Source organism: Oenanthe melanoleuca, chromosome 1A, assembly GCF_029582105.1.
Source record: "Oenanthe melanoleuca isolate GR-GAL-2019-014 chromosome 1A, OMel1.0, whole genome shotgun sequence".
Taxonomy (NCBI): domain Eukaryota; kingdom Metazoa; phylum Chordata; class Aves; order Passeriformes; family Muscicapidae; genus Oenanthe; species Oenanthe melanoleuca.
Genome location: NC_079334.1, coordinates 5980347 through 6007566, shown reverse-complemented (window position 1 = coordinate 6007566; position 27220 = coordinate 5980347). Strand labels below are relative to the sequence as shown.

Sequence of the window (27220 nt, the reverse complement as noted above, 5' to 3'; positions counted from 1 at the left end):
TTTTATATATTCATACAGCAATGTTTATAATAACATATTTTGATGTATTTATTTTTATCTCCTATATATTTACATATTACATATTCCTATATTGTATATATAGATATATCCATTTTATACATACACATGCATATTCCTGCAGCTGTCGCATTCATAAATTTAGCATTTTTAAGGACTCTTTAAGTGCATTACAGATTGAGTCCAGCGAAGGATCAGTGACAAAGTAAGTGATTTTTATTTCTGTAGACACAAAGTCACAGACTGGCCTGGGTTTAAAGGCCCTTAAAGATCATCTCGTCCCGACTCTTCCAGGTTGTCCCGAGTCCTGTCCAGCCTGGCCTTGGACGCTGCCAGGGCCGGGACAGCCAAAAATCGCAAGCGACTGGAACCCAATCGGGCTCCGCTGCGGGGCCTCCTCGGGCCGCCAGCTCCCCCCGGCTCTGCTGCCGCCCCGCTCCCGTCCCCGGTCCCGTCCCCGCTCCCGTCCCCGGTCCCGTCCCCGGTCCCGTCCCCGCTCCCGTCCCCGCTCCCGTCCCCGGTCCCGTCCCCGGTCCCCGCGATCCCGCCGAGGCCGGACCGGGATCTCACCCGCTGCTCCCGGAGCCGCCGCCCGCCGCTTTACGGCAGCGCCGCTTTACGGCAGCGCGGCCAGCCTGAGCTGCGCCTGCGCCTTGGCCGCCAGGGCCTGCGGGCGGGGCCTGCGGGCGGGGCCTGCGGGAGCCCCGGGAACGGCAGCCTGAGGGACCGGGACACGGGAACGGCGTCCTGAGGGACCGGGACACAGGATCGGAGTCCTGAGGGACACGGGAACGGCATCCTGAGGGACCGGGACACGGGAACGGCAGCCTGAGGGACAGGGACACGGGAACGGCGTCCTGAGGGACCGGGACACGGGAACGGCAGCCTGAGGGACCGGGACACAGGATCGGAGTCCTGAGAGACAGGGACATGGGATCGGAGTCCTGAGGGACAGGGACACGGGAACGGCAGTCTGAGGGACAGGGACACGGGAACGGCGTCCTGAGGGACAGGGATACGGGAACGGCATCCTGAGGGACCGGGACACGGGAACGGCGTCCTGAGGGACCGGGACACGGGAACGGCGTCCTGAGGGACCGGGACACGGGAACGGCAGCCTGAGGGACCGGGACACAGGATCGGAGTCCTGAGGGACACGGGAACGGCATCCTGAGGGACCGGGACACGGGAACGGCAGCCTGAGGGACCGGGACACAGGATCGGAGTCCTGAGGGACACGGGAACGGCAGTCTGAGGGACAGGGATACGGGAACGGCGTCCTGAGGGACCGGGACACGGGAACGGCAGCCTGAGGGACAGGGACGGGAACGGCGTCCTGAGGGACCGGGACACGGGATCGGAGTCCTGAGGGACCGGGGCACGGGAATGGCAGCCTGAGGGACACGGGATCGGAGTCCTGAGGGAGACGGGCACCGCCACCCACCACAGGATCGGTATCCTGAGGGACACCGGCACCGCCACGGGACATGGTAAGGGGTATGGATTATGGGTTATGTGGTGGACAGGGGAGAGAAGGATGAGGTGTTGGAATAAAGTGGGGCGTTCCTTGTCAGCTACCGAAGTCCCAGGAGGTGGGAAAAAGGCTTTAAGGCTGAAGGAAGCACCCAAGGACGTGTTGTCTCATGTGTGAGGCCGTGTCAGTCCTGGTGCAGTGGTTTGCTGCCACGGTTACTCTGGTTTGAACCAGCCGGGGGGTGGCTGCCATTTGTTGGCAGAATGGCTCTGTGGTAACAAACTTCATTCCAAGAGCCATGTGATAATAGCTGATTTTCTACAGTATTGAAATTATTGTCGTTACAGTTTTTCAATAGGTACTCTCATCCGGTTTTAAAGAATAGTAGTATTTTTCTAATTATTCTTTTCTAGCTGATACGTTGTTGTCTGACATTCCCTTTCTTTTTTTTTCCTCTCCTGATCTTTTAGGGTCCAAAACCGAAAAAACAGGTAGGTAGGCAAAAACACGCTGTAGTTCACAGTTGTGTTTATTTTTTTTAATTGTTTTTCTGTTTTTTTCCTGTGGCAACTGGCCAGGGTTAATTGAATCTGAAGGAGGAAGAGGCGTCTCCAGGATACCAAGCTTTTGTGCCTTTTGCAGGGAGGCCAAGTGTTCCTGCAGTGCTGCCACTGCTTGTTTGGTTTATTTGGCTTGGCAACGGTGTCCAGGCAGAGAGGCAATGTCCTGGCTCTGTCCCAGCCGTGGAGTGGCAGCAGGACCAGGGCAGTGACTGTCCCCTGTGCTGGGCACTGGTGGGGTCACATTGTGAGTCCTGTGTCCACTCTTCTCAGTGCTCTGTTAAGTCATAGGAACGTGAAAAGAAAGTGACAAAAATGTGATTGCAAGTAAACGAAACAAGCAGATTTTCCATTTTCAGTTTATTTATTTGTTTGCTTATTCATTTATTTATTTATCAAAGTGGAAAGAACAAATTCTTGTCTGAAATCCTAATGGGTAAAAGTGTGAGTTTTACTGACTCTGTTTTGGGGTAATTTTGCAAATGAATGCTTTGGTAACAAATGCAATAAAATGCACTCAAGACTCTGGTGACACTTAATTGTCACCTTTGCATCTGTCCCAGCTGCATGGCAATCTCTGTACTCCAAGTTGCATTTATATATTTATATTTATGCAAATATATTTATTGCCATGCCAGGTAGTGTGAAGCAAACAAGTAGTTATTTATATCTGAATGTGTGATAGTCATGAATCAAAGTGTGAAATAAGAGTATTTGTAACACACTTGGTGTGTGAAGAAGGACCAGTGGTCAGATAATTTCTGAGAACCTCAAATGTAAAATGTAGTTATTCTAGGATTATGCTGGAGGTGAACAGTGAACTGTCTGGAGTTACAGTGAGATTTTATAACAGAAAAGAGAACTCTTTACTATTTTGTCTTGTGAATTAGATGCTTCTAGATGCCAGGCTTGTCCCAAAATACTTTTTCTGGTATTTCCTAAAATGTTTGAAGTTACAGCATCTACTTTTTTAGCAGATCTGCCTGTTGTTCAATTTCTACATTGAACCAAAATATTTTAATACTCTTGTGGCTGTGTTTGGGAATGTCTAGCATAGAAAATACATTAATTGTAAGACCTTATCATAAAAAGCAGAAGAAAATTGAGTTTAGATTGTGTATTACTATTCTGGGGCTGCCTAGGGAGTCTGAAGTCTTAACTGAGGGGTCACATTGGAAGAGCAAAGTCACAGAGTTATGGAACTGCCAAATTGTATGAAAATAATACTGACATTTGTTTTCTTCTCCCTTATTGCAAACATGAAGTCCGATGGCAAAGGTGGAAAATCGAAGAAAGCCCGGGAAAAGAGGCTTAGAGGTAATGTGCACTTCATTCAGAGGGAATATGATGGACAGATTGTTTATTTTAGATAAATGGGCAGAAAGCCATGTCATGAACTAGATGTGAATTGCTGTCTCTGTTTCACAAGTACAAATGATTCCTCCCTTTTTTCTGGTGTGGGCCAAATTCTCTGTTCCTTGATGCTGCATCTCACTTCCCCATCAGAGCAAAACTGTGGAGTAGCAGATTCTGAAGAGGATTTCAATGAACAAACAGCTGTAAAATTGAAAAAAAAAAAAAAGGAAACCAGTGGTTGTAGGAAGAAAGAAAAGGAATTTGGGATTAAAGCACTGAATTTCACTCAAGACTTTGGACTGAGAACTTGTGTCCATTGAAGCTGTAGATGGAGAGAGCACTCCTGCTGCTGCACTTGTTTCCACTTTTATCCTCACAGACTGGTAGGGGCAGTGCCAGAGACAGTGTGTTTTAGTAAAATTCTAATTAATTTGGATCAGTCTTCATATGGGAGATTTCTGTGCAGTGAAAGATAAACATTTATGTTGCTCATTTTATAGTGATTTTATCATTACAGCTGGTAGCCAAATATTTTTTTAGATTTTATTTAGGAAAGCATAGTGATGCTCTTGATCTCTTTCCCAATCCTCAGCTGAGGCCCAATTACAGGCTGAAAGAGAAGAAGCAGAAAGGCTTGAAAGGGAGAGACTACTTCAAGAGCACTTGAAAAATCTTGAGGCAAAGGTTAGTCTTCTACTTAATGGAAAAAATCAAATCCTATTTCTCAGCTTGAGACAAGGCCTGTAAAACACCTGTAATTTATAGGAATTAATTCCCTTATATACTTATTGTTGGGAACAATACTGAAGAAATCCAGTTTTGATAAATTTAAATACATTTCCTTTTGTGATGTGTTTCTTCAGTTTGATTAAAGGCCTTTGAGTTTGTGGGTTTTTTTTATTTCCACTGGGCTTTCAATTGAATGTATTTTTCATGTGCCCCATGAGGATATTTGGTACAAATTCCTTAATTGATTCCCTGCTCAGGCAGATAGAGTGATTTGTGTTTGCAGATATATGTGTGTGTATTAGACTATGTTTATTTATTTTTCTGAGCAGTCTGGCATAGAACAAAAATTAGCTGGTAATAGATAAATATTTTTGTGTTTAAAAAGGAAAAAAAGAGATTTACAACAAACTAATTTTTTTGAGAGTTGCTCGTCTACTCCTCTTGTATTCCACAGAATATTTTTTTCCTCCTAGGGAGAAGATGAGCTTAAAATAATAGAAATTAAAAGGGAAAAAAAATCCTATCTTGTACACTTTTTCCCAATTGCAGTTACATTTTTTAGCAGCTCCAATTAGAGCTATCTTCAGGATGCTGTTATGGAAGCTGTTCAAGTGAGAGGTTACAATCATATGTCACATTATCTTTATCATATGACTCAGCAGCTACTGTGATGACAATAACATATTGCAAACTACTGCAGTCTTCTCAATTGGATGTTTCATAAAAAAAAACAAGTTTACAGTGTTTTGGATTTGTCTAAATAATAACTCATTCAAATATCCCCAATTTGTTTCTTCTGTGTGAAATAATTGTAAGAAATAAGCCAAATATTTAACTGTTCTGTTTGATATATTTTTTTTTAACAGTATCAAGAGGAGAAGGAGTCTGAACTAGCAAAACTTAAATCACTGGAAAAGAAGTTTCTTTATGCACTGCAGTGGAAAATGGATTACAGGGAACAAGCCAAGGTAAGCTTTCTTGCCAAAATCTGCCCAGAGGTTTGGCAAGGGAGAGACTATAGGAGTTTCCAGTTCTTGAATGTAGGTGTGTGCTATGACAGCATTTCAAATTCCATCTCAAAGCAGTTACAGGCCATGCTCAGTCTCTTCTTTCCTTTGGAGCACACAGAAAAGAAATGTGGGCAAAGAGGAGCCTGTTTGGTGATCAAAGTATCAATGCCCCACACCTTACCCCAAGAGTCACAAGGAATTGTAATTTCAAATGTTCTGGTATCTATTCTTCCTCTTTTATTTCTTTAGTTCATTCTGCTTTTAACTGTTTCACCAAAAAAAAAACCGTTCTGCCAGGGCTTAAAAAGAAATTCTGTAGAACATCTGTTTCGGTGGTTCCTGCATATCACAGGTCAGCATTTAGGGAGAGGTTTGCCAGATTTTTGAAGGATGTGGCACAAACCCAGGTCAGGACTGGAAATGTATGAAAATGCAGCTAAAAGTTGGTATCTGAAGTTCAGGATGTCATCCAAGGTGGCTGAATCATCACCCAATGGCATTGTGTACCTGTTACATTTAGTTTTAAGTGGTAAGGTGTGGAAATACAGCAGATTTCACTCTGTGAATCTTGTAGGCACATCACTCAGTAACAGTGTGGTAATGAGATTTGGTCAGGTAAGGAAACAAGAGTTTCATATCCTACAGGCTTCTGGACACAAGGATTTCCTCTTTATCTTGTATATTGCTTAATCCTTTTAAAGTCTCTGCAGAACAACTTCACAATCATAGGATAAATCATTTTAGAGAGGACTTCTAAAATTCCTGTACTTCAACCTCCTGCACCAAGCAGGGCAAAGTCTGAAGTTAAATCAGGATGCTCAGTTGGACTTTGAAATACTTAAAAGTTGGAGGTTCCACAGCATCTTTGACAGCTTTACTACTCTAACAATTTTTCTCTGAATGCAATTGGCATTTCCCTGTTACAGCTTGTGATCATTGCCAGCTGTTGTTTATGAATGTTTTTGACAAACTAGAACTATTTTTTTTAAAATAAGTCTGATAAAACACTGGTATATTATAGGAAATACCAGAGTGTTGTTAAGATGATTATTTAAGGAAAAAGAAATATATAATACCTGAGTTTCCACATCTATTTCTGAACAATTTCAGTTTAGATGAAGACATGCACTTACAACTTAACATGACGTTTATCCTTTTTCTCAAAAAAAGTGCTGTTACTTCTAAGACTGTGATGATACAAGTGAAGCTCTCTTTTAAGTGCCAATATGGAAAAAAAAAAAAATCAGATGTCTTATTACTGAAAATTGATTAGTCTTTTATACAGGAGTTTCCCCTATTGTTATTTTATTTGAAGTCAGTGCTAATGGAAGTGGTTGGGAATGCAATCCTATAAGTGCTTTTGCTTTAAAAGCTGCATTTTCCTTTGTAATGCAATTTTCAGTAACAAAAGATTATTAATCTTCACAGCAAACAGGAGGGCAATGTTTCCTTAATATCCTATCCTATGGATGAAAAAAATTCCATTATGGGTGATAAATTGATCCCAGGAGCCAATGTTAGGCTTATGTTTGCCATTAAGTGGGTTTAGTCTGCCACTGATTTTTTTCTTTCCACCACTTATAGAAATGACCAAGAGTTGATAGGAAAATAAAATTATTTTTAAAACTCACTAATCTAGGATTTCACATTCCTGCCAGGGGATTCTGCAACAGAAGAATTGATGCTGGTAAAGGAGAGGAAATCGCTTTCAGAGGCAGAGAAAGGAGGAGTAAACATGTTCCAGTAGAAGCTCTTTATCAGCTTTATTGGCAGTGTAGGAATTTTCTGTTTTGGCAGAATCTGATCTGAGACCCACCTGCACCATGCTCATTTCTGTTCTCAGTCTTTTTATCCCTCCAGCCCCTCCCTTGTGGCAGGTACTGAATTCATTGCTTTTGTGGAACAGAGCAGAGCCCACTGATAAATAGGTACAAACAGCAAATGTGAGGTGGGCAGAAGCATGCAACACATTAATATCAAAGTAAACCTTTTTTTTCTGGCATAAGGATAATAAACCAGGTGGTGTTAGAATCCTGTTTAGATGCAGGTGTGAATTTGTCACTATAATATATTTGTCTTTCAGAATCCTCCTTTTTCTTGTAATAGCAGTGTGTAGCACACCTGTATCCACTTTTCTCTGAACTCTTCTGTAGTGGGAGCGTTACCTCAGCTGTGATGGGACTCCTGACCCCACCATACCTCAGGAAATCAACACTTTCATGAGCTTGTGGCATGATAACCAAGATGAGGATGTTCAGGTTGTGATGGAGAAGGAGAAAGTGGTCCTAAATGTAAGTGTTAAAATGGTATATTTCAGTTTAAGCTTAACATATCCTTTACAGCCCCATGTTAAAAAAAGGGAAAACTCTATTTTCCTTTTTTGCATGGCCAAATTGCTGAAAGATCTTCAACACCTAGAAGTTTTTCTTCAATTTTTTTATTTTTCTTTAATTACAGATTTACTGTTAACCTTGAAGATGTGTATTGACTTTCAATATGCATTTAAGGGATTTGTGTGCTGTATTTCTACACTGAGGTCTAGCATTCCAACACCCACGTTCCCTTCCATTTTCAACCACAGCATACAAGCTCATGTCAGATATAAATGCTTTGGTGGACAACAGCCTCATTTTGTAACACTTGTTCCAGTAAAATGTCATGCAAGAACAAAAGTTCCCAGAATTGATTTTTACCAACAGAAGTCACCAGCCATTGATAGCTTGTGAAGCAATTTTAAGCAATCTGTGCCTGCTCTCTTTCTTCAGAAAGTTGCATGTGTAATACAGGTTTCATTGGGCTGGTTTGGTTCTGAGTTAGATTTCCTATCTGTCTGTTAAAAAAAACAAGGTTGGTTTTTTTGACTAAAATCTGTATAGGTACAAAGGAAGTAGGTTTGCCTCATTTTTTATGACAGAACACACACTATGTTAAGGATGGTGATACATTTCCCATGTCAATGTCTTCTAGTTAATTGAGAAGTTGGAGTCTCTCCTGTTGGAGACATCACCAGATGAGATCACACAAAAACGACGAGAGCAGTACCAGGAATTTATTCTGCAATTGCAGGATCTGCTTCATAAGAAATACAATGAGGCTACACAGAACCTGCTCAAAGTGAGTGAGATTTACTGCTTCAAGGTTGTGATTTGTGCACATAAGTTTAACTCCAAGTGGCCTTTAATGATGCTTGGCTTTGTTTGGTCCTAAACTGTCACAGAGATCAGTCTGTGAGTTTCCAAATCGTGTTTATAGCACTTGCCAGACTTTGTAATTATTCAAAAACTCCTGAAAATCTGAACTTTGCAGTGGAAAATCTCATTATTAAGTCAGACAGAAATAAACTACTGGGACATTTTGTGGGATTTGGAGATGATGGAAACAAGAGGTGCTGTATGAAATTTGTTGCCTGTACCAAAAAAATGTAGCTGTGAAAACCAGCTCATAAGGTTGCCTTGTACACATTATTTGAACACAACTTCATGTGATTAAAATATTTCTGGAACTAAGATCTTGGGAAAGGTGAAGAGTACTCAAACAAGAAAATAAAATTGTGCTGGAGAGTCATTTTTTTGAGCTGCGTGTGTAGGTAGTGACCTTGCTGTTTCAAGAACATTAATCATATATATGAAGTATGTTTAGTAAAGGAATATTAGTGAAATAGTGAACCAGTTGTATGTGCACAGTCAAAACCCCTGCAAATGAAGAAATGTTGAATTATTGCTTACTGAATTTAGGATTAAGCTCCCAGTATAATTAGTATTTCACAAGTTTGATGTTGCCTAAAGGATAAAATAATCTGTGCAGTGACTCTGGAGTAGGAGTACATTATTGCTCAGTAAATCCTTTTTCTGTTTTTTGTAATTTATTCTGAGAAATAGAGAAATAATGGAAGAACTCCTATTTGGCAGTACTTGGCTCACAGAATTTATGAAGCCAGAGGAAGAAGAGGAATTAGTTCAAATTTTAAGAAACAGATATGAATTTATAATGGATGTGCTTTAGTACATGAATACAACACAGCTGGGCTTGGTCTGGTGTATTTTCATTCTTACATGTATTTATTTAATTATTTATTCAAGTAAATATAGATAAATCAAAGTGAAGTAAATAACATATTATTTAAATGGCTTTTTTCTTTGTAGACAGCTAGTATGTATGAAGATTCTGAAACTGGGAATATGCACACAGCCATAAAGGATGAAAATAGTACTTTCTGTATTTGGGTCAATCTGAAGAAGAAAGCAAGGTACAGCACACTGAAATTATTAATTTGAAATGAGGCCTGGCTTTGTTGAGTAAACACCAAGAATCAATTTCTCATCATCTTTTTGTTGTTGTTGAATAGCATCCATTCTGCAGACTCTAAGTGCTGGCTGTTGCTAAGGAGTGGTTTAGATATATATATATAAGATTCTTTCTTAAAATGCACCAGCAGGACCCTGTCACTGCCAGAACAAATTTGGAAGAAAAACAATAAAGCTTTTGTAGAGAATTGAAATTCCTCTGGAACCAGTGTTTCTTGCTGATGCATTTAATATTTTCTAAGTTGTTCCAGTTGCTTGCAAATCAGTGAGTGATACTTGATGCTCAGTTAGAGAAAATATTTTAGAGCCTGAGATGCACTGTCATTTCTGAGTCTGAGTTTTGTGTTTTTATTGAATTACCGTTTAAATGGTACATTGTCAAAATGAGATTTTTGAGCAGACTTCCTACTCCCACTCCATATTTTAGCTTGACTAAGGAGCTGTTGCTGTGAGTTTTGTTAAGATAAGTAGAAGGGTGGGTGATGAGCAATGTCAGATTGACCTGCAGGAGAAGCCCATGTGGGTTAAGTGTTATGGGTTAAGTGTCTTTTGGCCAGCAGAGAGATGCACTTATAATATTCAACCAATGATTAAAAGCTAAATGTTGCTTTACCAGAAGATTTTTAGAAATTGTGACCAGCTTATTTTATGGAAAAATAAATATTATTAGAATTATTTTGAAAGGTGCTGAGAGTGATATAACACAGACAGCTCTGCAGGGATTTTCCCAATAAATTATTGAGTTTTACCAGGAATGTGATTTATAAAAGAGCTGCCAGTTGATCCTGCCTCATTGTCAACTTGTCATGACTTATTTTTGAAACTTCTGATCCCCTTGATGCAGCTGTGGCTTTGCTGGAGGGTATTACAGACAGCTGCCAGCACAAGCACTGTGACATCCCACAACATTTCTCAGACAGTGCAACAAATCCCAAAGGACATTTGACCATTTGTGAGGAGACACCAAATGAAGTGCTGCCAATCTTACCAGGGCCTGTTGTTGTCACTGCCCTTCCCAGGTTCAAAAGCCACGTGTTCCAGGAGGCAGGGCATGGCTTTGACCTGCCCAAGTCGCTGGCTCTCAGCAGCGTGGCCATTCGCGTGCTGCACACCCGCTACGACCACGTGTCTCCCCTGTGGGTGCAGTGCCAAGGGCTGCCAAGGCAGGAGGCCTCAGACAGCCAGGATTTAGCTGAGCATCCAAAAGACACTGGGCAGGAACCAGGAGGAGAGGAGGAGGAAGGCAGGGAGGAGCCCAGCTTGTCTGCTGCAGCAGAAACATCATCTAAAGCGGGAGAGGTAAGTAAAGAAACTCCTTAAAGGATACCCTACACTGCTCTTGTTAACTTGGAGCTCAGTCACAGTGTTCTGTGCAGGACAGCCAAATCCTTAAATGTTGCATAGGAAGATGCACCTTGTGTCAACAGTGTCATAGATCTTCTCAAGGGGATGGAAAGTAGAAAGGAAAGTTTGGACAGGGTGTACAGTTGGCATTTGGTTGGTGGTTTAAGAGCAGGAGCAAGCATGAAGTGCCATTGCAAGATATTTCTATAAATCTCTGGCATCTGTATAGATTAATGGATTCTGCTTCTGCAAAACTTACAGCCCCACAAAACCCCTGCAGGAATCCAGTTTTAGGAAAATTTGCAGTGTGCAGAGTAAGACTCAGAGTTCAGCAGGTGTTAGCTGTGCAGGTGCATGGCTGCTCCATGTCTGTGTGCTGACCCCTTGCTGTTAGAGGGCTTTTCAAATACTATTTATGGCTGCCTGTCCTCTTCCTCAGCTCTCTTCCATGGAATATGTTGGCATTAGGTGTGATAGAGGTTGCTTGGTTTTGTGTTGTCCATCCTGCTTTTGGGGTTTCCAGTTTGTGTATCACCTGTGACTTTCAGATAAATGACCTGTGTTCTCTGCCTAAAATTTCTGCAGAAATAATTGCCAAAATATGTTTAGAGCAATTTTACAGGATATTCTGAGTGGAAAGGATCCACAAGGATCCTCGAGTCCCAACTCTTAGATGAATAAATTCTGGGATCCATACAGGGATCAAACCTCTGTTCATGATCATGACTTTTCTCCTTTTCAGTCCCCAACACCTTTATAATAAATCAGTGCTTGAAACCTACTTCTCTTGGTTTGTTTTTTTTTCTTTTTTTTTTATGACAAATTTTATATTTTGGCACTTTTCACCTACTTTTCTCAGACTTTATTTAAGCTCCTTCATTTTATTCCTTCTCTTTTTCTTTCCCAGGTCTTGTGCTCTTCCTCTCAATCCATTTTGTAAATTTTCCTCTTCCCACTGAAGGCTCCTCTTCTCTCAGCTTCTTTTCTCTCACCTTCCTGTCCTGCTTGAAGAGATGTGTGTTCTTCCCACCAGCTGGCAGGCACAGCCAGGGCACAGAAGGTGCTGTGCCTCCAGAGGAGTCTGCTGTGGCATGGATGAGTTGATCTGGATATTTGTCTGGAAATCCAGGGGAATGTTTCTCAGCATCCTCCTGTCTGTTTGTGCCTTGAGCTCCCCTACATTTCTGTGTGTAAATGCAGTGAAATACAGTGTGAAAGGGAATAAATATCATGGGCCAGGCACTGGCCAAAGCTGCAGGTGGGTTCTGGCACAGTTTGAGTTTGGTTTGGATTCAGCCTCAACTTGCATTTTACTTTGTGCCACTCTGCTGACTGTAAAATCAGCAAAACCACAACTTTTGAGTGCACACTGTGCTGAAAAAGTGTTGTGTGCTTGTTTGGTACCCAGGGACCTCAAGATGGAATTTGCTGTGCAAATGAAGTAATTATTTTGTCTCTATAAATCTAGTTCCAAATTAGTGAATACTTTAATCAAAATATTTTTGCTAACTAGGTAAAAATTATTTCTCTTAAAGCCTTGACCCTGTAGCAAGATTGGTACAAATGTTTCTGTATCCATTCTCCTTGGGCCTCCTTGAAGGAGGTGATACCTTCTTCTTCATTGTGTTTGTCTCTGACTAATGGAAAAAAGTCTTGCTTTTTATCTAGGAGAGTGCTGCCTCACTGAAAGAAAAGAGCAATGATGCAGATGATGCAAAAGAGACAGAGGAGGAAACTGAGAAGAATTCAGACGTTTTGGATGTGCCATCACAAGGTATTTGGTTATTTTTTATGTGCAGCACTGCTTAGTACTTAAGTATTTTATATGTTAAAAATTGTTCCCTGTGAGTGTGGTGAGGCCCTGGCACAGGTTGCCCAGAGAAGCTGTGGCTGCCCCATCCCTGAAGTGTCCAAGGCCAGGCTGGATGGGGCTCTGGAGCAACCTGGGATAGTGGAAGGTGTCCAGGGGGCTGGAACTGGACTTTAAGGTCCCTTCCAGTTCTTCCTGTTATCCATGGAAACACTGCAACATTTCCAAAGTTGATAAATATAGGGATGTTTTGATAACACTTGGGTTTTCTTGACATTTTTATTAATGATTGTTAAATGTGGGGACAGATTGGAAAATGGAGTTTGTCCCCACACTTGTTTTTATTTATTTATTATTTATGCTTATGTACATGCTTATCATGTTTATATAGATATGTGTATTATTATACATATGTTTATGGGTGAGACACACCATCTTTATGAATCTGCCAGGCTCTGGGGAGATTTACTTCCTCAGAAAATGAATGATTCCAGTGCATATCATGGTAGGCATTGGTGCAGTATGGGGTGTTACTGAGTATTGCCTGAATGGGTGCTTAAACTGAGAGGGCCTAATTCTATGAAATAAATCTGTTTATCTGTCCCACATAAATTGCAAATTTCTGCAGTACTGTGATGTTGCCCTTTGGTTTAATAACAGTTTTCTTGTGGTACTGACTTAAATAAAACAACTGCAAACAACTATTAGCATAATTTAGCTCCACTTTACAGCCTTTTTCTTCAGGTAGAAAAACAAACCCCACCCTACTACACTTTGGACTGAGCACAGTCCAGAGAACCAGGTGTCAGACTAGACCCTAAAAGCAAGGTTTTCAAGAGAATATGAAAGACTTGGGCCTCATGTGGAGGAATTTGTATTTTACTTCTGTCAGGCTTTGAAAACCCCTACATAGTATTAGGTGAAGTGGATGTGTACAGATACCAAATATACTTGAGTATTTTCTTGTTCATCTGTTTTAATAAGTAAAGAAGGAAAAAACTGCTTTTTCTGGCATGCTTATGGTTTGCAAACCCTTTCAATCACTTTTGAGAACAGCAGTGAAAGGAGCCAGGTAAATGGGTGTTAAAAACCAGAAATGCAACAACATAGAAGAGTTACAGTTTCTCTGGATCTACCTTTATTGTACCACTGTTAAGCAGATAAATTACCTTGGGACAATAAATAGTTTCTTTAGAAGATACTTACATATTTTTGTACTATAATTAAAAAAAAAAAAAAAGTTAAAGTGTAAGATACCACTGTAAAATGCAGTGAAGTGTTTTTTTACTTCTGATAAGTTTGTTGTTCAGAATAACTGCAAAAGGACATTATGGTGGTGTGTGATACAGTAGAGTAAAACCTCTGCAGAATGTAACTAAATCTGACATAAAATGAACACCATTTTGACTTTTTTTTTTTTCCTAGCTTGAAGACAATTTATACAGAGAGTTGTCATTTTTTGATATGATCTTATTCTCTCAGAGCAAATTTCATAACAATTACAGTAGCTGTTTTTACAGTATTGAACACTTTTTTCTTGATTCTTGTCACCAGTAACTTCTCTCCTCCTGTACCATCCTATGTGATGTTTGATGTGGGCTGGTTTGGTTTTTTTAAAGAAAATATTTGTGGCCATTTTTGTCCACAGTGTTTCTGCCTTTTACTAACATTTTCCAACTAATTAAACCTTAAGTTCATACATTTGTGATATATATGTAATTATGCATAGAAAAAAAGGAATTATCTTCGTTATCTGAAAATTGTGTTTCATGTTAAATCCCTCTTGCTCTTCCTAATTACCATGTCTTTCACCTTCAGGACATGACCTTTTGGTGCCTTATTTTTATATATCTTTTTATTTGCCTCACTTCTTTTCATGTCAATACAATCTTACTAAACCGTCCAGAACCTATTGTATTATTGTGCCTGTGGGTAATTATGGAATTATTTTGTCAGTAAAACCTTGTTCCTATAGAAAACATTTGGAACTGGCCACAAATGCAAAAGCTCAGCCCAAACCAAGAAGAGCTTTTCACTGCCCAGCTCTGCCTTTCCCCAAGTCAGTGATTTTTGAAGAGCACCAGCAGATGGGGCTGAGCTGCTGCAGTGAAGCGCTTCCAGCACACACAGTGCAGAGCAGGGAAGGGGGGAAATGCAGGAGGGCTGGAGCAGGTTAACTGCTGCTGTCTGGTGACTCTTGCAGGAGAGGAAGCGCTGCAGGAGGCACCAAGGGCTGTAGATCCGCAGCAGCTGGTGCCCCTGGGGGGTGTGTACCACATCGATGCCCTGCAGCTGCCGCCCCAGCCCCAGGACGTCGGGGACTGGAGCATGGTGCAGGTGAGGCAGGACAGGGATCAGCCCTGGCACCCTGGGAGCTGCTCCTGAGGTTTGTCACTGCTGGCACAGCCACTGGGCACGACTTCCTGAGCAGCAAACTGACGAGGCAAGGTCTGCAAAGCATCAGTTTTTCAGATGTGAAAGGTAAAAGCACAGTGGTACCAAAACTCACTGCTGGTTCAGCTCCAGGCTCTGCAGGCTGGTTGAGGACTGTGGGCACTGGGCTCTGGCTTCCTCTGGTGCTGAGCTACTCCCCAGACTGTGAAGCTGGAAACCTTTAATAAGCAGAATTCCCCATATTCCAGACTCAGAGAGCAGGACTGGGGCAGGGGAAGAGGCCTGGGCTGTTCACCCCCAGCCCCCTGTGACCTCTCCTTCCCTGGGACACCTTGGGGACAGGGTGGAATTACAGCTGCTCCTGCTTTCTGAGGCTGTGCCACCCTGCCTTGAGGGTGCCTTCAGCAGCACTGGAAGGGCTCCAGGCTCTCAGGGTAGCTACTCTTGTATTGCCTTCAAAGTTGGAGTTGGAAATGTGCAATATTAGCAAACCCTTTAAATAGTGCATTAAAGAACTTTGCAGTGGTGAGATGAACTCCAAGAAAGAACCTGCATTTTCTGATAAACCCCTGATCTGTCCTGTTCCTCTCTTGCCAAAGCTGCTGGACATTGGATTGGAGATGTATCCTTATTCCCCAGGAGAGGCTGAAGATGGCACACAGGAAGCAGTACAGATAACCCTGAGGCTTCCTGATAATGTGATTTATTTTCAAGTGCCTGTGGTAGCCAGATGGGAGCCTGCAGGTATGAACTTAGGACATAAATTTATTTTAAAATAAATTCAATAGTGGAATTTCTACATGAGTTGGACTGTTGTTACACTCCATCTGTAAAGATAAGGGCCAGTTTGGAGCCCAGAAATAGCTGGGGGACTTCCATGTTAATTGATTTGGATTTTTTTTTTTTTTTTTTTTTTTTATTATTATTATTATTATTACTTTTTTGGTTTGTTTTACTTCAGCATTACTGGCAGAAGCCTCCCATGAACATCACTGTACCTTTCCCTCCTCTTTGTCCAGGCCAGCAGTGGAGAACTGATGGCATCAGCAACATAACTTATGAAGCAGAAGAAAAGAGCATCTCCTTTCAGATGGGTGCCTTTTGTCCAGTAGCCCTTCTCCAGGATGCTCACCTGAACCTGCCGTATCAGGCCTGGGAATTGCACCCTACTGGTGTGGATGAAGGACTCTTTACAGTTACTGCAGTCTTTGCAACCATTCAGATACAAATTAAGGTACTGTCAATTTTTTTAATTAAACATTTGCAGTAAAAAACCCCATAATTATTACAGTGTCCCTGATTAAGAATTTGGGATGTTTCCACAAGAGAAAGTTGAGTGTCTCTTCCTTTGCAAGCACTGCACTGGTTATTTAATTTCAGTTATTTACTATGAGAAAGCATCTGGGCATTTGCTCTGGGAAGTTTGTCAGTGCTTTGCTGCTGGTGCTGCATTCAGGCCTGTTCCACCTGCTAGAGACCTGAAAATTGTTCCTCACTCCTCCCAACTCTACCAAGCGAAATACAAGGAATTCTAGCAGCCTGCTGCTAATGCTCCTTGTTTCTTCTCAAAGTTCAAGCCACCCATGATTATCCATCTGTTCACTGGTGTGCAAACCAGTACACCAGTGTCATTTCTGAATTCCTGCACAAAGGTGTCTTTCTTCAGGATCTGTAAATGAAAGGTCACAGCCCAGAGTAGCAGATGATGTGGGTAGGACCCAGTATAGCAAAAATATCAATATTTGAAGCCTAAACCAGAAAGGAGCTTCCCTGACCAGTAAGTTGCTTTCCCTGGTTTGTACAACAGGATAATCAGTGTATGTTGTCTTCAGTAGTGGTGGAAGAAGAAAAGGTGCTTTCCCACATCACAGGAAAATGGATGAGTCCTTTTGCCCTCAGAGAAACTTTGAAAAGAGCTGGAGTGAACATTTTCCCAGCAGAGTACTCTCCTGAGTACGTGCCTGTGCCCAGGAAGGTGAGTGCCAGAGTTTCCTGCTGGTTTTTCTCCCTGTTTCTCTCTCAGGTCACCCTTTCCTGCACTGGGCCCTGCTGTGCTGCCAGCTGAGCCAGGACTGAGTAAAGCAGGCTCTGCCATTGCTGTGACCCAGGGAAATGCAGGGAGATCTGTGTCTGATTTGTACTTGTGCACTGCAGGCTGCCCTGACAGAAGTGAAGGCCTATGACCAGATGGCTCTGATGGCAGCTGCCTTTGCTTTTGCTCACAGCAAGTGGAATGGAGAAGCAGGGCCAGAGCGAGTTGTGTTCAAGGTTTGTGGAGTCAGCCCAGCACTGACCCCTTCCCCAGGCAGACAGAAAGAATTAACTCACCCAGGGTGCTCCAGCCCCTGCCTCAGTTCAGTCACAGACTGCACTTGAGAGAGCTCTCAGGGGACACTTGCCAAGGAGAATGGAACTGATAAGGCACCAAGGGGGGCTTTAGCCAGAGCTGGCCTGACAGAGCTTCATGCTCTTCAGAGGGCCCTTGAAAACCAGCAGTCTGCTGTGCCAGCTTTTTAAGGAACAGCTGGACTTCGTTGCTGCCTGTAGGGTTTCTTCTGCTCCCTACTGCAGAGGAGGGAATAAGCAACCTCAGTGTTGATCTGTCTCCACCTGGGAACTCAAACACAGGGTTAAAACTTCTCCCAGCCAGCCAAACACTCCCACATGTGGCTGGAGAAAGGTAACACAGCCCCCTGCTGAACACAAATATTAGAATTTATACTCTGGCAATGGCACAGGCTTCACCTCACTGCATTTTCTCCTGCAATAGGTAAGAGAACATCTTACAGCAGGCTCTCCCGAAGACAACAACTGGTCTCTTTATATGTTCAGTGGTGAGAAAGTACAAAACCTCAAGCTCACTGAAACCAGTGAAGCTTTTTCAGAAGACCTGGAAGAGGAGTCTGAATTTCATTCCACACTCTACCATATGCTCAAGGATACTGCCAGCAACAAAGCCATGGATAAAGTGGAAGGAGCTGGCTTCCTGTTTATTGATTCTGTGTATCAGCTGCTTCATGCTACCAGAGTTTTAGCATTCTCTTAGATACTGCATGCTTTTCTTTAAAACTTTATTATCAAAAGCTTTCAATAAAGTTAAGACTTGAAATGTAAATCCTTTTCTATTCAAATAATTGAAACAGGATCTAAAATGCAAACATTTTATCTTTGCTCAAGCAAAATAAATGCTTTGTTCAATTGTGATTAGACCACCTAGACATGTTTTGTAGAACAAAATTGCTGTTCTATTGTAAACCTCAGTAGAACTGAGACCCTTTTAGCTACTTTTAAACACTACTTTTATCAGAATGGAAAAAAAATACACTTTTTTGTTTTCAAGTCATGCTTTAAAGAAAAAAAATTCATCTCCTCCCCAAAAAAAACCCTCAACCAGCAATACAAACCCAGCATGTAGCCTGCAGTGCTGCCAGCCTCTCTCCTGTCCTGCAGCAGGGCTGGGTTATACCGGGGGAGGGCCGTGGTGCTGCAGCCCTGTGTAGGGCCACAGCAGCTGCTGCAGGGATGTCCAGGAGTCCCCAGTGCCCACAGGGGCTGCATCTGCTGGCCTCTGCAGGGACAGCCCCGTCAGGAAGCTGGTGAGAGCAGCCAGCAGCACCAGCACGGACACCGACACCCAGAGGGTTTTGTTGGCGTGGCAGAAGGAAGCCTTGAAGTGGGATGCCCACGCTGCCATCAAACTGCACCTGGGCAGGGCAGGAAAGCACAGAGCCCTTCAGGGTTTCTGCAAAACGTGCAACTCTTCCCACCCCACCCCAAAAAGCCTTGAAGGAAAGCAGATCCCACAAACACCAAAAGTGACAGGTTGTTACTGTTTCAGGAGCTGTGCTTCTGGGTGTGAAATACAGCCAAAGAAGCAAGTTCTTGGTAAGCAGACTCAGCTCACCTGCCCACCATTTCCCAGTCACTGCCTGCAAGGGTCAAAGGAGAAAAGATCCCAGGGAAGCCATGACGTCTCTCCACTTGCTCCACGTACCCTGGAGTGAGTGCAGTGACCCCTGAGAATGGAGAGGGGCTTTGGATGAGGTGAAGAGACTTGGAGAGCCCATTTCCAGAATGATGCTTGTTTGAAGGTTTGTCCAAATATTTGGTGCTTTTGTCCATTTCATGTCTGTTTTTTATTTTCAATGGATGTTTGAGTTCTAGGCCTAAGATTAAGTTCTAGGACACTTAAAATTAAAAAGTCATTTTCTAGTGTATAGCATAATTTACTATGATTTTTTTTCTTTTTTTTTTTTTTTTTGTGGAAAGAAATAATTTTCTTTTCATGTTTTGTATTTCAGGACGCACAGAAGCTCTACTGACCTTTCCCACACCAAGCAATCCAAGTGCAAAGTAGTTAATTGGATTAGTTGTTGTATGAAGAATAATACTTAAACCTGTTAATCCTTCTGTTGGTACACTCTTAAAATCTGGTGTTCCTGTGTACCTGGGGCTTTGGCCACACTTGTGGAGATGTAAAATAAGCACTTGGATTGCTCTGGACACATTGTGAGAAATGTTGGTTAGAAGCCCTCTGTGGATAAACTACTGTTCTGTTATAGAGAGCAGCAGTGCCGGCTTTGGCAGAGTGGTTCAAGGGTTTGTGAGTGCAGAGCAGGGAATGGACAAGTCAGCTCCAGTAGGCTGATGTCTGCCCCCTTACATTAACAGAGTATAATAGAAATGTAACCCAGCTGTGAACCCAACGCCTGTGGCAACAATTGATAGCAATAACTGTACCTTTCTGTCTCGAGGTCACTGGCAAGCATGGAACAAGAACTGACCCAGGACTTCTCGTTGATGCACTGGCAGAGGGAGAAACAGCAAACAGTGTTGGAAGAATTTCTGTGAGTCCCTATGAGATCATGATTTTCTTTAAAACTTCAAAATTAGTCTGAATAGGAAAACGTGGGGTTTTTTTTCACAAAAACCACATGTGGAAAGTGTTACAAAGATAATTTGATGAGAGATTTTGTTGAAACAGAAACATCATGTGTTCTCATACCTTTCCCTTTGTGCCCTGCTGTGTGGGACAAGGGCAGAGGGGCAGCAGAAAGGCACTGGGGGCACAGGGACCTCCCTGTGTCACCAGGGCATCTGTGGGGACACAATGGACACCGTGAGGGAAAGTGGAGGTGAGGAGGGGACAGTCTGGGGCAAAATCCAAGTTCATCTGCAGGGAAATAAGTAGGGGATGTTTTGGAGGGAAAAGCTGAGGGGATGAGTTCACCCAGCTTGGCCCAAGTTGTGTTTGCACAAAGTGGGACCAGAGGTGAAGATCAATCCAAAGCCAACCCTGCTCCACACCTAAGTCCCAGAATAAATTCTACAAACTGCCCACTGAGGGACTAAAAATACACAAAAATGGAACCAAGAGCACTAAGAAGGCTCCTGGGACCCCATTACAGTGATGTCAGAGCATTTTAAACAGATCTTTGAGTTTTTTATGACAACACTGCATTTCCTGTTGGGATCATTCACTCTCTGGGGCTTATTTGGATTTGAACTCCCTCACAGTGGCCCTGGCACTGCTCAGGAGCTGGGAGGAAAAGCAGAGGCAGAGCTCCTGGCAGGGGCAGGGTGTTTCCCCCAGAGTGGATCCAGCTGCTGCCCACCAGCCCGGCCAGGAGGGATGTTCTGGGTCGGGTCAGGCGCGGTTCCAGCAGCCTCATCTCCGCCCAGCCCGGGCGGCCGCTCCCGTCCCGCCCCTCTGCTCCCAGCGGATCTGTCCTGCAGCAGCGGGGAAGGACACGAGCTGCACCTGGGACTGGGACTGGCCTGTGGGGGCTGTGGGAGCTGGGATTTACAGCATTCCATGCATCTGCCTGCTGCAATTCCCAGCCCAGGGCCTTTAGCTGACAGGGCAGCACAAAGATTGTTCTTGGTGTGGTGCTCAGATCTGGGGTTCAGTATCAGCTTTGCTGGTTCAGATGAACTATACCCACATTCCCTGCTGAGTTCCTGCTGAAATTACCTGGCAGTGCCTCGTGGAGCCTGGATATTCCCATGCAGAGCTGCCACTTTAGCACCAGCTGTGTCAGGAACCAGCACAGGTTCCAGGGAAGCTCAGTGGGACTGGGACAAGGACAGGTTTATATTCCACAGAATTTGCTATTTATAACCCTCATCCCCCAGCCCCACAGATGCCCCTGGGGGACATTCAACAGAGTTCCCTGGAATTCAGCCAGTTTCCCTCCCCCCAGCTCGGGCTCCAGTTGATACTTTAAAGCAGGAGAAGGAGGTGGCCGGACACACTCCCAGCCGTGCTGAGGCAGCTTCTGTGCCCAGGGGAGGACATCTCTCCCTGCAGGAGCTGAGTTCATTCCAGAGCCTCAGGAGTGGCTCTGGAAGTTCTTCTCCCTGAGGAAAGGGATGCACATCCCTGCTTTCAGCACACCTTCAGTGGGACCCTCCTGGGAAAGCTTTCCATCAGTTCTGTGGTACCAGCTGGCTCCCAAACAAAACTTTATCCAACTCTAACCTTTTATTTTAAGGTGTCTCTGAGGGCTGTTGCTTGGGGTGTAATTTCTGTGAGGGAAGATTCCCTTGGCTTTAACACTGCTGATGGATGATGTCTCCAGGCTGGAAGGGAAGGGATTTGGGGTGGGTGGGACACACCTGGGGGTGTGCAGGAGCTCAGCACCAGGAATTGCTGTCTGAGCCCCTCTGCAAACACACCCTGCCACCATTCCCAGGTACTGCCAGCTGTTCTTGGGGTCATTTTGGGGGATCAGTGGGATCTGTCTGGGCTGAAGCACCTCCAGGTGCCTGTTCAGGGCAGCCCCTGGCCCAGGAGCTGTGTGTGGGCAGCCCTTTATCCACATCCATCCCAGCACTGCCCAGGAATCCCAGTGCCCATCCCTGGGATGTGTGCCTGGCACACTGTGCCACGGGCAGGACACTGCAGCACAGCTCCTCCCCTGCCAATACCGAGGACAGGAGGGGCTGGGTCCCTTCCTGGGGCTCCCACCTCCTCCTGCCCCCATTCCCAGCCAGCTGGGACACCTGGGGAACACCAAGGAACGTTCCTGGCAGGGAGTGGGAGTCACTGAGGGCTCCGTGCAGCTCTGGGCCACAAAAGCAGCTCCAGCCTCAGCAGCTGCTGTGATTTTGGGCTGTGAACACTCACCTGCAGGAAACGCCCCTCTGCAGGCTGGACAGCCCTGACACTCTCCAGAGCTTTGGCCATGGACCAAGTGAGCCCTCAGGACTTGTCCTGCCCAGTTCTTCTGGAAAGAGACATGGAATGAGCACCTTTACAGCTGCTGAGCAAATCCTGGAAAGGGCTGGTGTGTAAAACAGCATTAACAGAAAAACAGGAGCTGCATTAGCACAGGAATTCCCTTGCTGGCAGCAGCCATTCCCACCCCAGGCAGGACCTTCCTCACGACCCTGAGATCGGCTCAGGTGCTTGAGCAGGGTACTAAGGACAAGATTCTGAATTCAATCCCTGCATGGGCCAGGCTCTTATCACTGTCTGATTGATGATCGTCATGGCTCTTTCCAGCTAAGAATCTCCTGTGCTCTAGAAATTAAAGGCCAAAGTTCTCACGGGTTTTTTAAACCCACGGGTTTTCCATTGGAGAGTGCGAGCCCCAGAGAAAGTGGTGGACAGGAGGGAGAGGATCGAGTCCCACCCGGCAGGTGTCGGAGGAGCGGCGGGAGCAGGGGTTCGGTACTCTCTCGGGTGTTCCCGGGTTCGGTTCGGTTCGCTGCCCTCTCGGGATTCCCGGGTTCGGTTCGGTTCGCTGCCCTCTCGGGATTCCCGGGTTCGGTTCGGTTCGGTGCCGGCCCTGCCCGGCAGGGGGCGCTGCGCTCGCTGCGCTCGCGCCGCCGCTCCGTGTCCGCCAGGGGGCGCCCCGCGGGCGGGCGGCGCTGAGGGAGCGGCGGCGCCGGGCGGTCCCGGGGCGGTTCGGGCGCTCCCCGCGCCCCGCCCGCCTCAGCCGCGACCCAGCGCCCGCTCGGGGAACCGCCGCCCTCCTCCGGCACCGGCACAGCCCCGGCTCCCTGCGGCAGGACCCCGGCCCCGCGCCGGCCGAAGCGGAGCGGCAGCGCCGGGCTCGACCCCAGCGCCCGTCCCGGAGCGGCTCCTCCGCCCGCGGCCATCCCGGACCCATCCCGGCCCAAACCCCCATCCCGCCCGCCGAGAAAAAAGCGGCTCCGCCCGGGACCCCCAGCAGACACCGGCAGGACCCGGACCCGAATTTTCGGGCCCGGATTCCGGTACCGGCCCCACCTCAGCACCTCGGGCTCCGCGCAGCGCTCCGAGCGCCAGTCCGGCCGCACCCGGGACGAGCATCCCCCACAGTGAGCGGAGCGGCGCGGATCCGCCGGCATTTATGGGCGGGGCCGCACAGGTGTGAGGGGCGGGGCCGCGCAGGTGTGAGGGGCGGGGCCGCACAGGTGTGAGGGGCGGGGCCGCACAGGTGTGAGGGGCGGGGCCGCACAGGTGTGAGGGGCGGGGCCGCACAGGTGTGAGGGGCGGGGCCGCACAGGTGTGAGGGGCGGGGCCGCACAGGTGCGCGGGGCCCCAGCGCGGCTGCGCGGGGCGGGGCCGAGCGGATTTAAACCCCGGGAATGGGCTGTGGAGCCATTTGCCCGTCGGCGCTCGGAGCGGGAGGCTGCTCCGGCCCGAGCTCCATACTTTTCTCATTTCTTCCCTTCTAGGAGATACACAGGGCAGGGCTGCACTGCACCCCCAATCTGAGAACTGGGAGAAAAGACAAATCCAGACTGACATTCCTGGGAGATTGGTGCAGCTTCTGCCAGCCAGAACAATCCTTTCATCTATGGCTCTCCTCTCGCAGTGGAGGACGAAGACTAGAAGCAATTTGAGAAATGGGCTATAATTCATCCTGTGCACACAGTAAGGGAGAGAATGAGGAAAAACAGAATAACAAAAAACCCAAAACCCCACCCAATCAAGAAGCTTTTTCCAAAACAAAGTGGGGACTTGATGTCAACAAAAAATTTTGTGGATTCCAGTCTGCTCATGCAAAAAAAAAAAAAAAAAAAACAACCAACAAAACCACATGGGGAAACCAAAGGAAAGAGTCAGAGAAGAGACAATCTCTTCCTCTGTTTTTGATCAGTCCGTTTAGTTTTCACTTAAGTTCATGTAAGATGTCCTTCACCTGAAAGGTCTCTGATTTGAAATACAAAATCACTTCTTGGGCTGTGTTAAATCCCAGGCTGCTCTCTCACCCTTGCTGTCTTTGCTGCTGCTGGGCACCCACCTCCAGACTGCAGGAACCCCCTGAACCCAGGAGAGGTCCTCAGAGCCTGCTGCCAGATCCTGCAAAAGCTGCAGTGTCACAGCTTCCACTGAGAGAAGAGAGGTAAAAGCATTAAACAGCATTTCCATGGATGCTTAGAAAACTTCAGAAAAAGCCACTTGGTATTGATTTGCTGCATCAGCTCCTCTCTGTATCAACCAAATTTGATCAGAGCAGTTTTCAACCTGAGCCTTCCCTGGCACTGAATGCTACTCAGTGTCTGTGGAATTGTGAGCAGCAGAACAAGGAACGGCCTCAACTTTTCTGCTTTGTACCCCCTCCAGGTCTGCTTCACCATTACTCATCAAAAGAATCCAGTCTCATATGCATGGATATGCAGAAAGTCCTGGCTCCTGCAGAATCACAGCCTGTTTTAGGTGGCCTTCAGCCCTGATTCACAATGACAGCTGGACAGCAGAGGTGTGAAAATACAGGCAGCTACACCAACACTTACAGGCTCCTGTGCTGGGGAGTCACTCAGCTCATTCTTCCAAAAAATATTTTGAATGGCTCTGGAATTACTTCTCCCAGCAGTGGGACAAACTGATGTGGAGCAGATCAGAGTGACAGCATTAAAGCAAGTGCACAAAATTCTGTTCACAGCTTACTTGGAGAAGGGGAGTACAGGACACAGAATGAATCCTCATTCTGACGTTTAAACATTTTTTCTTTCAAATGAACCATCAGAAATAAAACCTCATGAAATATAAAGTATTAAAAAACCCTATTTCCTGCTTCCCTTATATGCAGTATCCCTATAGGATTTTAAGAGGCAAGCTTAACTTACATGGTTCACAGTTGGTGCTGCTGTTTTTGGGAAAAGCCAGATGTGGAACGGTGGGGAGAAGGAATTAAGAGAGGAAGAGCTGCAACAAAACACAGCTGGTGACCAATGCCAAGTCTCCCTCAGAAACTTGCCACAAAAGCATTTACACATACATGTTTTTGTATTTTTCCATCTAGGAGTGGTTTGCAGCAATGCATAAAACCAGGACACAATTACTGCAGTCTAGCTGATGTCACAAATGGTTACACATGAGGAACCATGAGAGGAGACAGAACTTCACCTCCTTACCCTCCCCTGCCCTAATTTAAGCATCTGCATCCATCCTCAGATGTCTGAATATGTAACCCAGACACTGGAGGAGCAACTTTCTGAAAGTTTGGATGCTCTTTATATACCACAACTCCAAAAAGTTGATCTTAATTATTTGTAATAAATTTAAGTGTACTCTCAAATGAAGAATGAAAGCCAAAAACTGCTACCTATAATTATGGAAAACCAAAGCATGTCCTGAGCTCTAAACTTTTTTGGTACATTACCAAATCATCTCTATAGGGTGGGAAAGGAGGTAGGAAAGCAAATCTTTTATTGCAAAGCTGTACCATTAGGCAGAACAAATGGTCATCTTGGAATTCTCTTAAAAAAGAAAGGTATTTTTTGATGAACAAATTTAATCAATAATTCTAAAAAGCCACATGAACAGGTTATCAGAAGTGGGAATTAGATATGAGGCAAGTAGAAATTAAATCCCAAATACAGCTACACTGTTAACTGTATTTAACACAGTATCTCAGTTCAGTAGTTTATTTTCTACCCCAACTTTAGTGTTTAGATTTCTAAATCACTACAGCAATTTAATAAGAAAGCAAGTCTGACTACCTGAAATTAAAACTAAAAGCTAATTTTACCATACCACTGTATAGACAAAAAACAGATGACAGTGTTTAGAAAGTTGGATACTGATGACCACACATAGAAATTGAATTAAAAACTGAGATTATATCAATTGTTTTTATTAGATATCAGCAGTTTACAAATTTGAATTAAGAAAATTACAGAACAGAATTAACTTGAATTAATTCTTGGTTGTAAAGTTTTTTCTTTAAGGTCATAATAATTTTTATGCAGGATGTCATCAGCAATAAATTCTAGACTGTCTAAAACACAGCCCCACTATTTCCTTTTTCAGTAATTGATAGTTTATCAAAAATCTAAGATTGTGCTAAACATTTTAACAAGTATTTAATTAACTACTCTATTAGGCCCTTAGTATATTTCAAGTTTTTTTTTTTCAATTTTTACACAATACAGAATTTTTAAAAGCACTTAAGGATTCCATATTGCAATTTTTTTTTTTTTTTGGTAACTTTCAAAACTAGGAATAAATAGACAGTCCCCACAACAAGGTGAAATCCACTATTCAGTATTATCACATTTTGACTTCTCCACACTTCACATCTAAGCACAGAACCTTCTAGCTGGAATACTGTTTTAAACCACTAATTCCCCACCATTTAATGCACATCAATTTATGACTTTTAAGAGCTTTTCCTTCCTGGCAAGCACAGGTTTAATTTAAATGTGTATTCTGCTACAGTCTACTAAACACCACCACCTCCTTTCTCATTCCTGCCCCACAGACAGAGCCAGTAATGAAATAAAGCTCCCAGCTTATCTAACAATAAGGCTGTTAAGAAATAAAGACTGGAAAGGAGAAAAAAAGGAAAAGTATATGCAATGTAACAAGTTGCTGCAAGATTTCTGCTCTGTTAAGATGAAACAGCACTAAGAGGCTGAGTCAGAAATCTGCACTAAGAAACAGTTAAAAATATCATCAGTCTTAAGGCAACCTTCATTTGAATCAGCAGAGTGATTACTTGTGTGCCTGAAGAAGAATCCTTCTTGAGCTTCAGGAACCATATCGATCCTAGAAAAGTAAAAACAAGTAACAAACCAGGTCTGAGTGGGTTTCCCATGGAAAGAAATCAGTTTTACTTCCATTTGTGCAATGAAGAGCAACTGAATTCTTCAAGACTTTCAGAAAATTGACCAGTGCTTCCCAGAACTGGAGTTTAGGGCTGAATTCCAGGATGAGCCTGATTTTCAAACACCTGAGAGCTCCCAGTGACCTCACAGAGGAATTGCCAAGTGACTGGAGCACA

At 44.5% G+C, this 27220-nt stretch overlaps 3 protein-coding genes and 1 long non-coding RNA gene across 7 annotated transcripts in view; 2 read left to right on the top strand and 2 right to left on the bottom strand.

Annotated features, from left to right (window-relative positions):
• The first annotated feature begins 648 nt into the window (after nucleotides 1-648).
• DNAI7 (dynein axonemal intermediate chain 7) lies at nucleotides 649-18202 on the top strand. 2 transcript variants are annotated; one of them, XM_056482438.1, is made up of 16 exons: nucleotides 649-1508; nucleotides 1963-1983; nucleotides 3318-3369; nucleotides 4001-4092; nucleotides 5004-5105; nucleotides 7301-7438; nucleotides 8115-8261; nucleotides 9290-9393; nucleotides 10471-10750; nucleotides 12464-12569; nucleotides 14809-14942; nucleotides 15599-15743; nucleotides 16019-16233; nucleotides 16807-16974; nucleotides 17154-17267; nucleotides 17770-18202. In XM_056482438.1, the coding sequence occupies exons 1-16, from the start codon at nucleotides 1506-1508 to the stop codon at nucleotides 18043-18045; spliced, it is 2097 nt and encodes a 698-aa protein (XP_056338413.1). In that variant the 5' UTR covers nucleotides 649-1505; the 3' UTR covers nucleotides 18046-18202. The 2 variants fall into 2 exon arrangements, with proteins under 2 accessions (XP_056338413.1, XP_056338414.1); XM_056482439.1 differs by lacking the exons at nucleotides 16807-16974; nucleotides 17154-17267 and having other exon boundaries at nucleotides 682-1508; nucleotides 17770-18045.
• LOC130248574 (uncharacterized) lies at nucleotides 18065-23853 on the bottom strand. Of its 3 annotated transcripts, XM_056482441.1 has the most exons (6): nucleotides 23236-23853; nucleotides 22129-22228; nucleotides 20005-20096; nucleotides 19740-19804; nucleotides 18904-19015; nucleotides 18065-18703 (listed from the first exon to the last, which is right to left on the bottom strand). In XM_056482441.1, the coding sequence occupies exons 1-5, from the start codon at nucleotides 23851-23853 to the stop codon at nucleotides 18922-18924; spliced, it is 969 nt and encodes a 322-aa protein (XP_056338416.1). In that variant the 3' UTR covers nucleotides 18065-18703; nucleotides 18904-18921. The 3 variants fall into 3 exon arrangements, 2 of the variants coding, with proteins under 2 accessions (XP_056338416.1, XP_056338417.1); XM_056482442.1 differs by lacking the exon at nucleotides 20005-20096 and having other exon boundaries at nucleotides 18460-18703; nucleotides 22129-22275; nucleotides 23236-23336; XR_008839652.1 differs by lacking the exons at nucleotides 18065-18703; nucleotides 18904-19015; nucleotides 22129-22228; nucleotides 23236-23853 and adding an exon at nucleotides 19024-19128 and having other exon boundaries at nucleotides 20005-20045.
• On the top strand, nucleotides 23284-26470 carry LOC130248577 (uncharacterized). Its single transcript, XR_008839653.1, has 3 exons — nucleotides 23284-23356; nucleotides 23495-24337; nucleotides 24559-26470. It is a non-coding gene; the product is annotated as an uncharacterized LOC130248577 (long non-coding RNA).
• The window catches only part of ARFGAP3 (ADP ribosylation factor GTPase activating protein 3), a 25914-nt gene continuing 24744 nt past the window's right edge, over nucleotides 26051-27220 (bottom strand). The window contains exon 16 of the mRNA XM_056482440.1: nucleotides 26051-26985. Coding sequence (XP_056338415.1) covers nucleotides 26968-26985 — 18 coding nt within the window. The 3' untranslated portion in view covers nucleotides 26051-26967. The remainder of the gene's footprint in view (nucleotides 26986-27220) is intronic.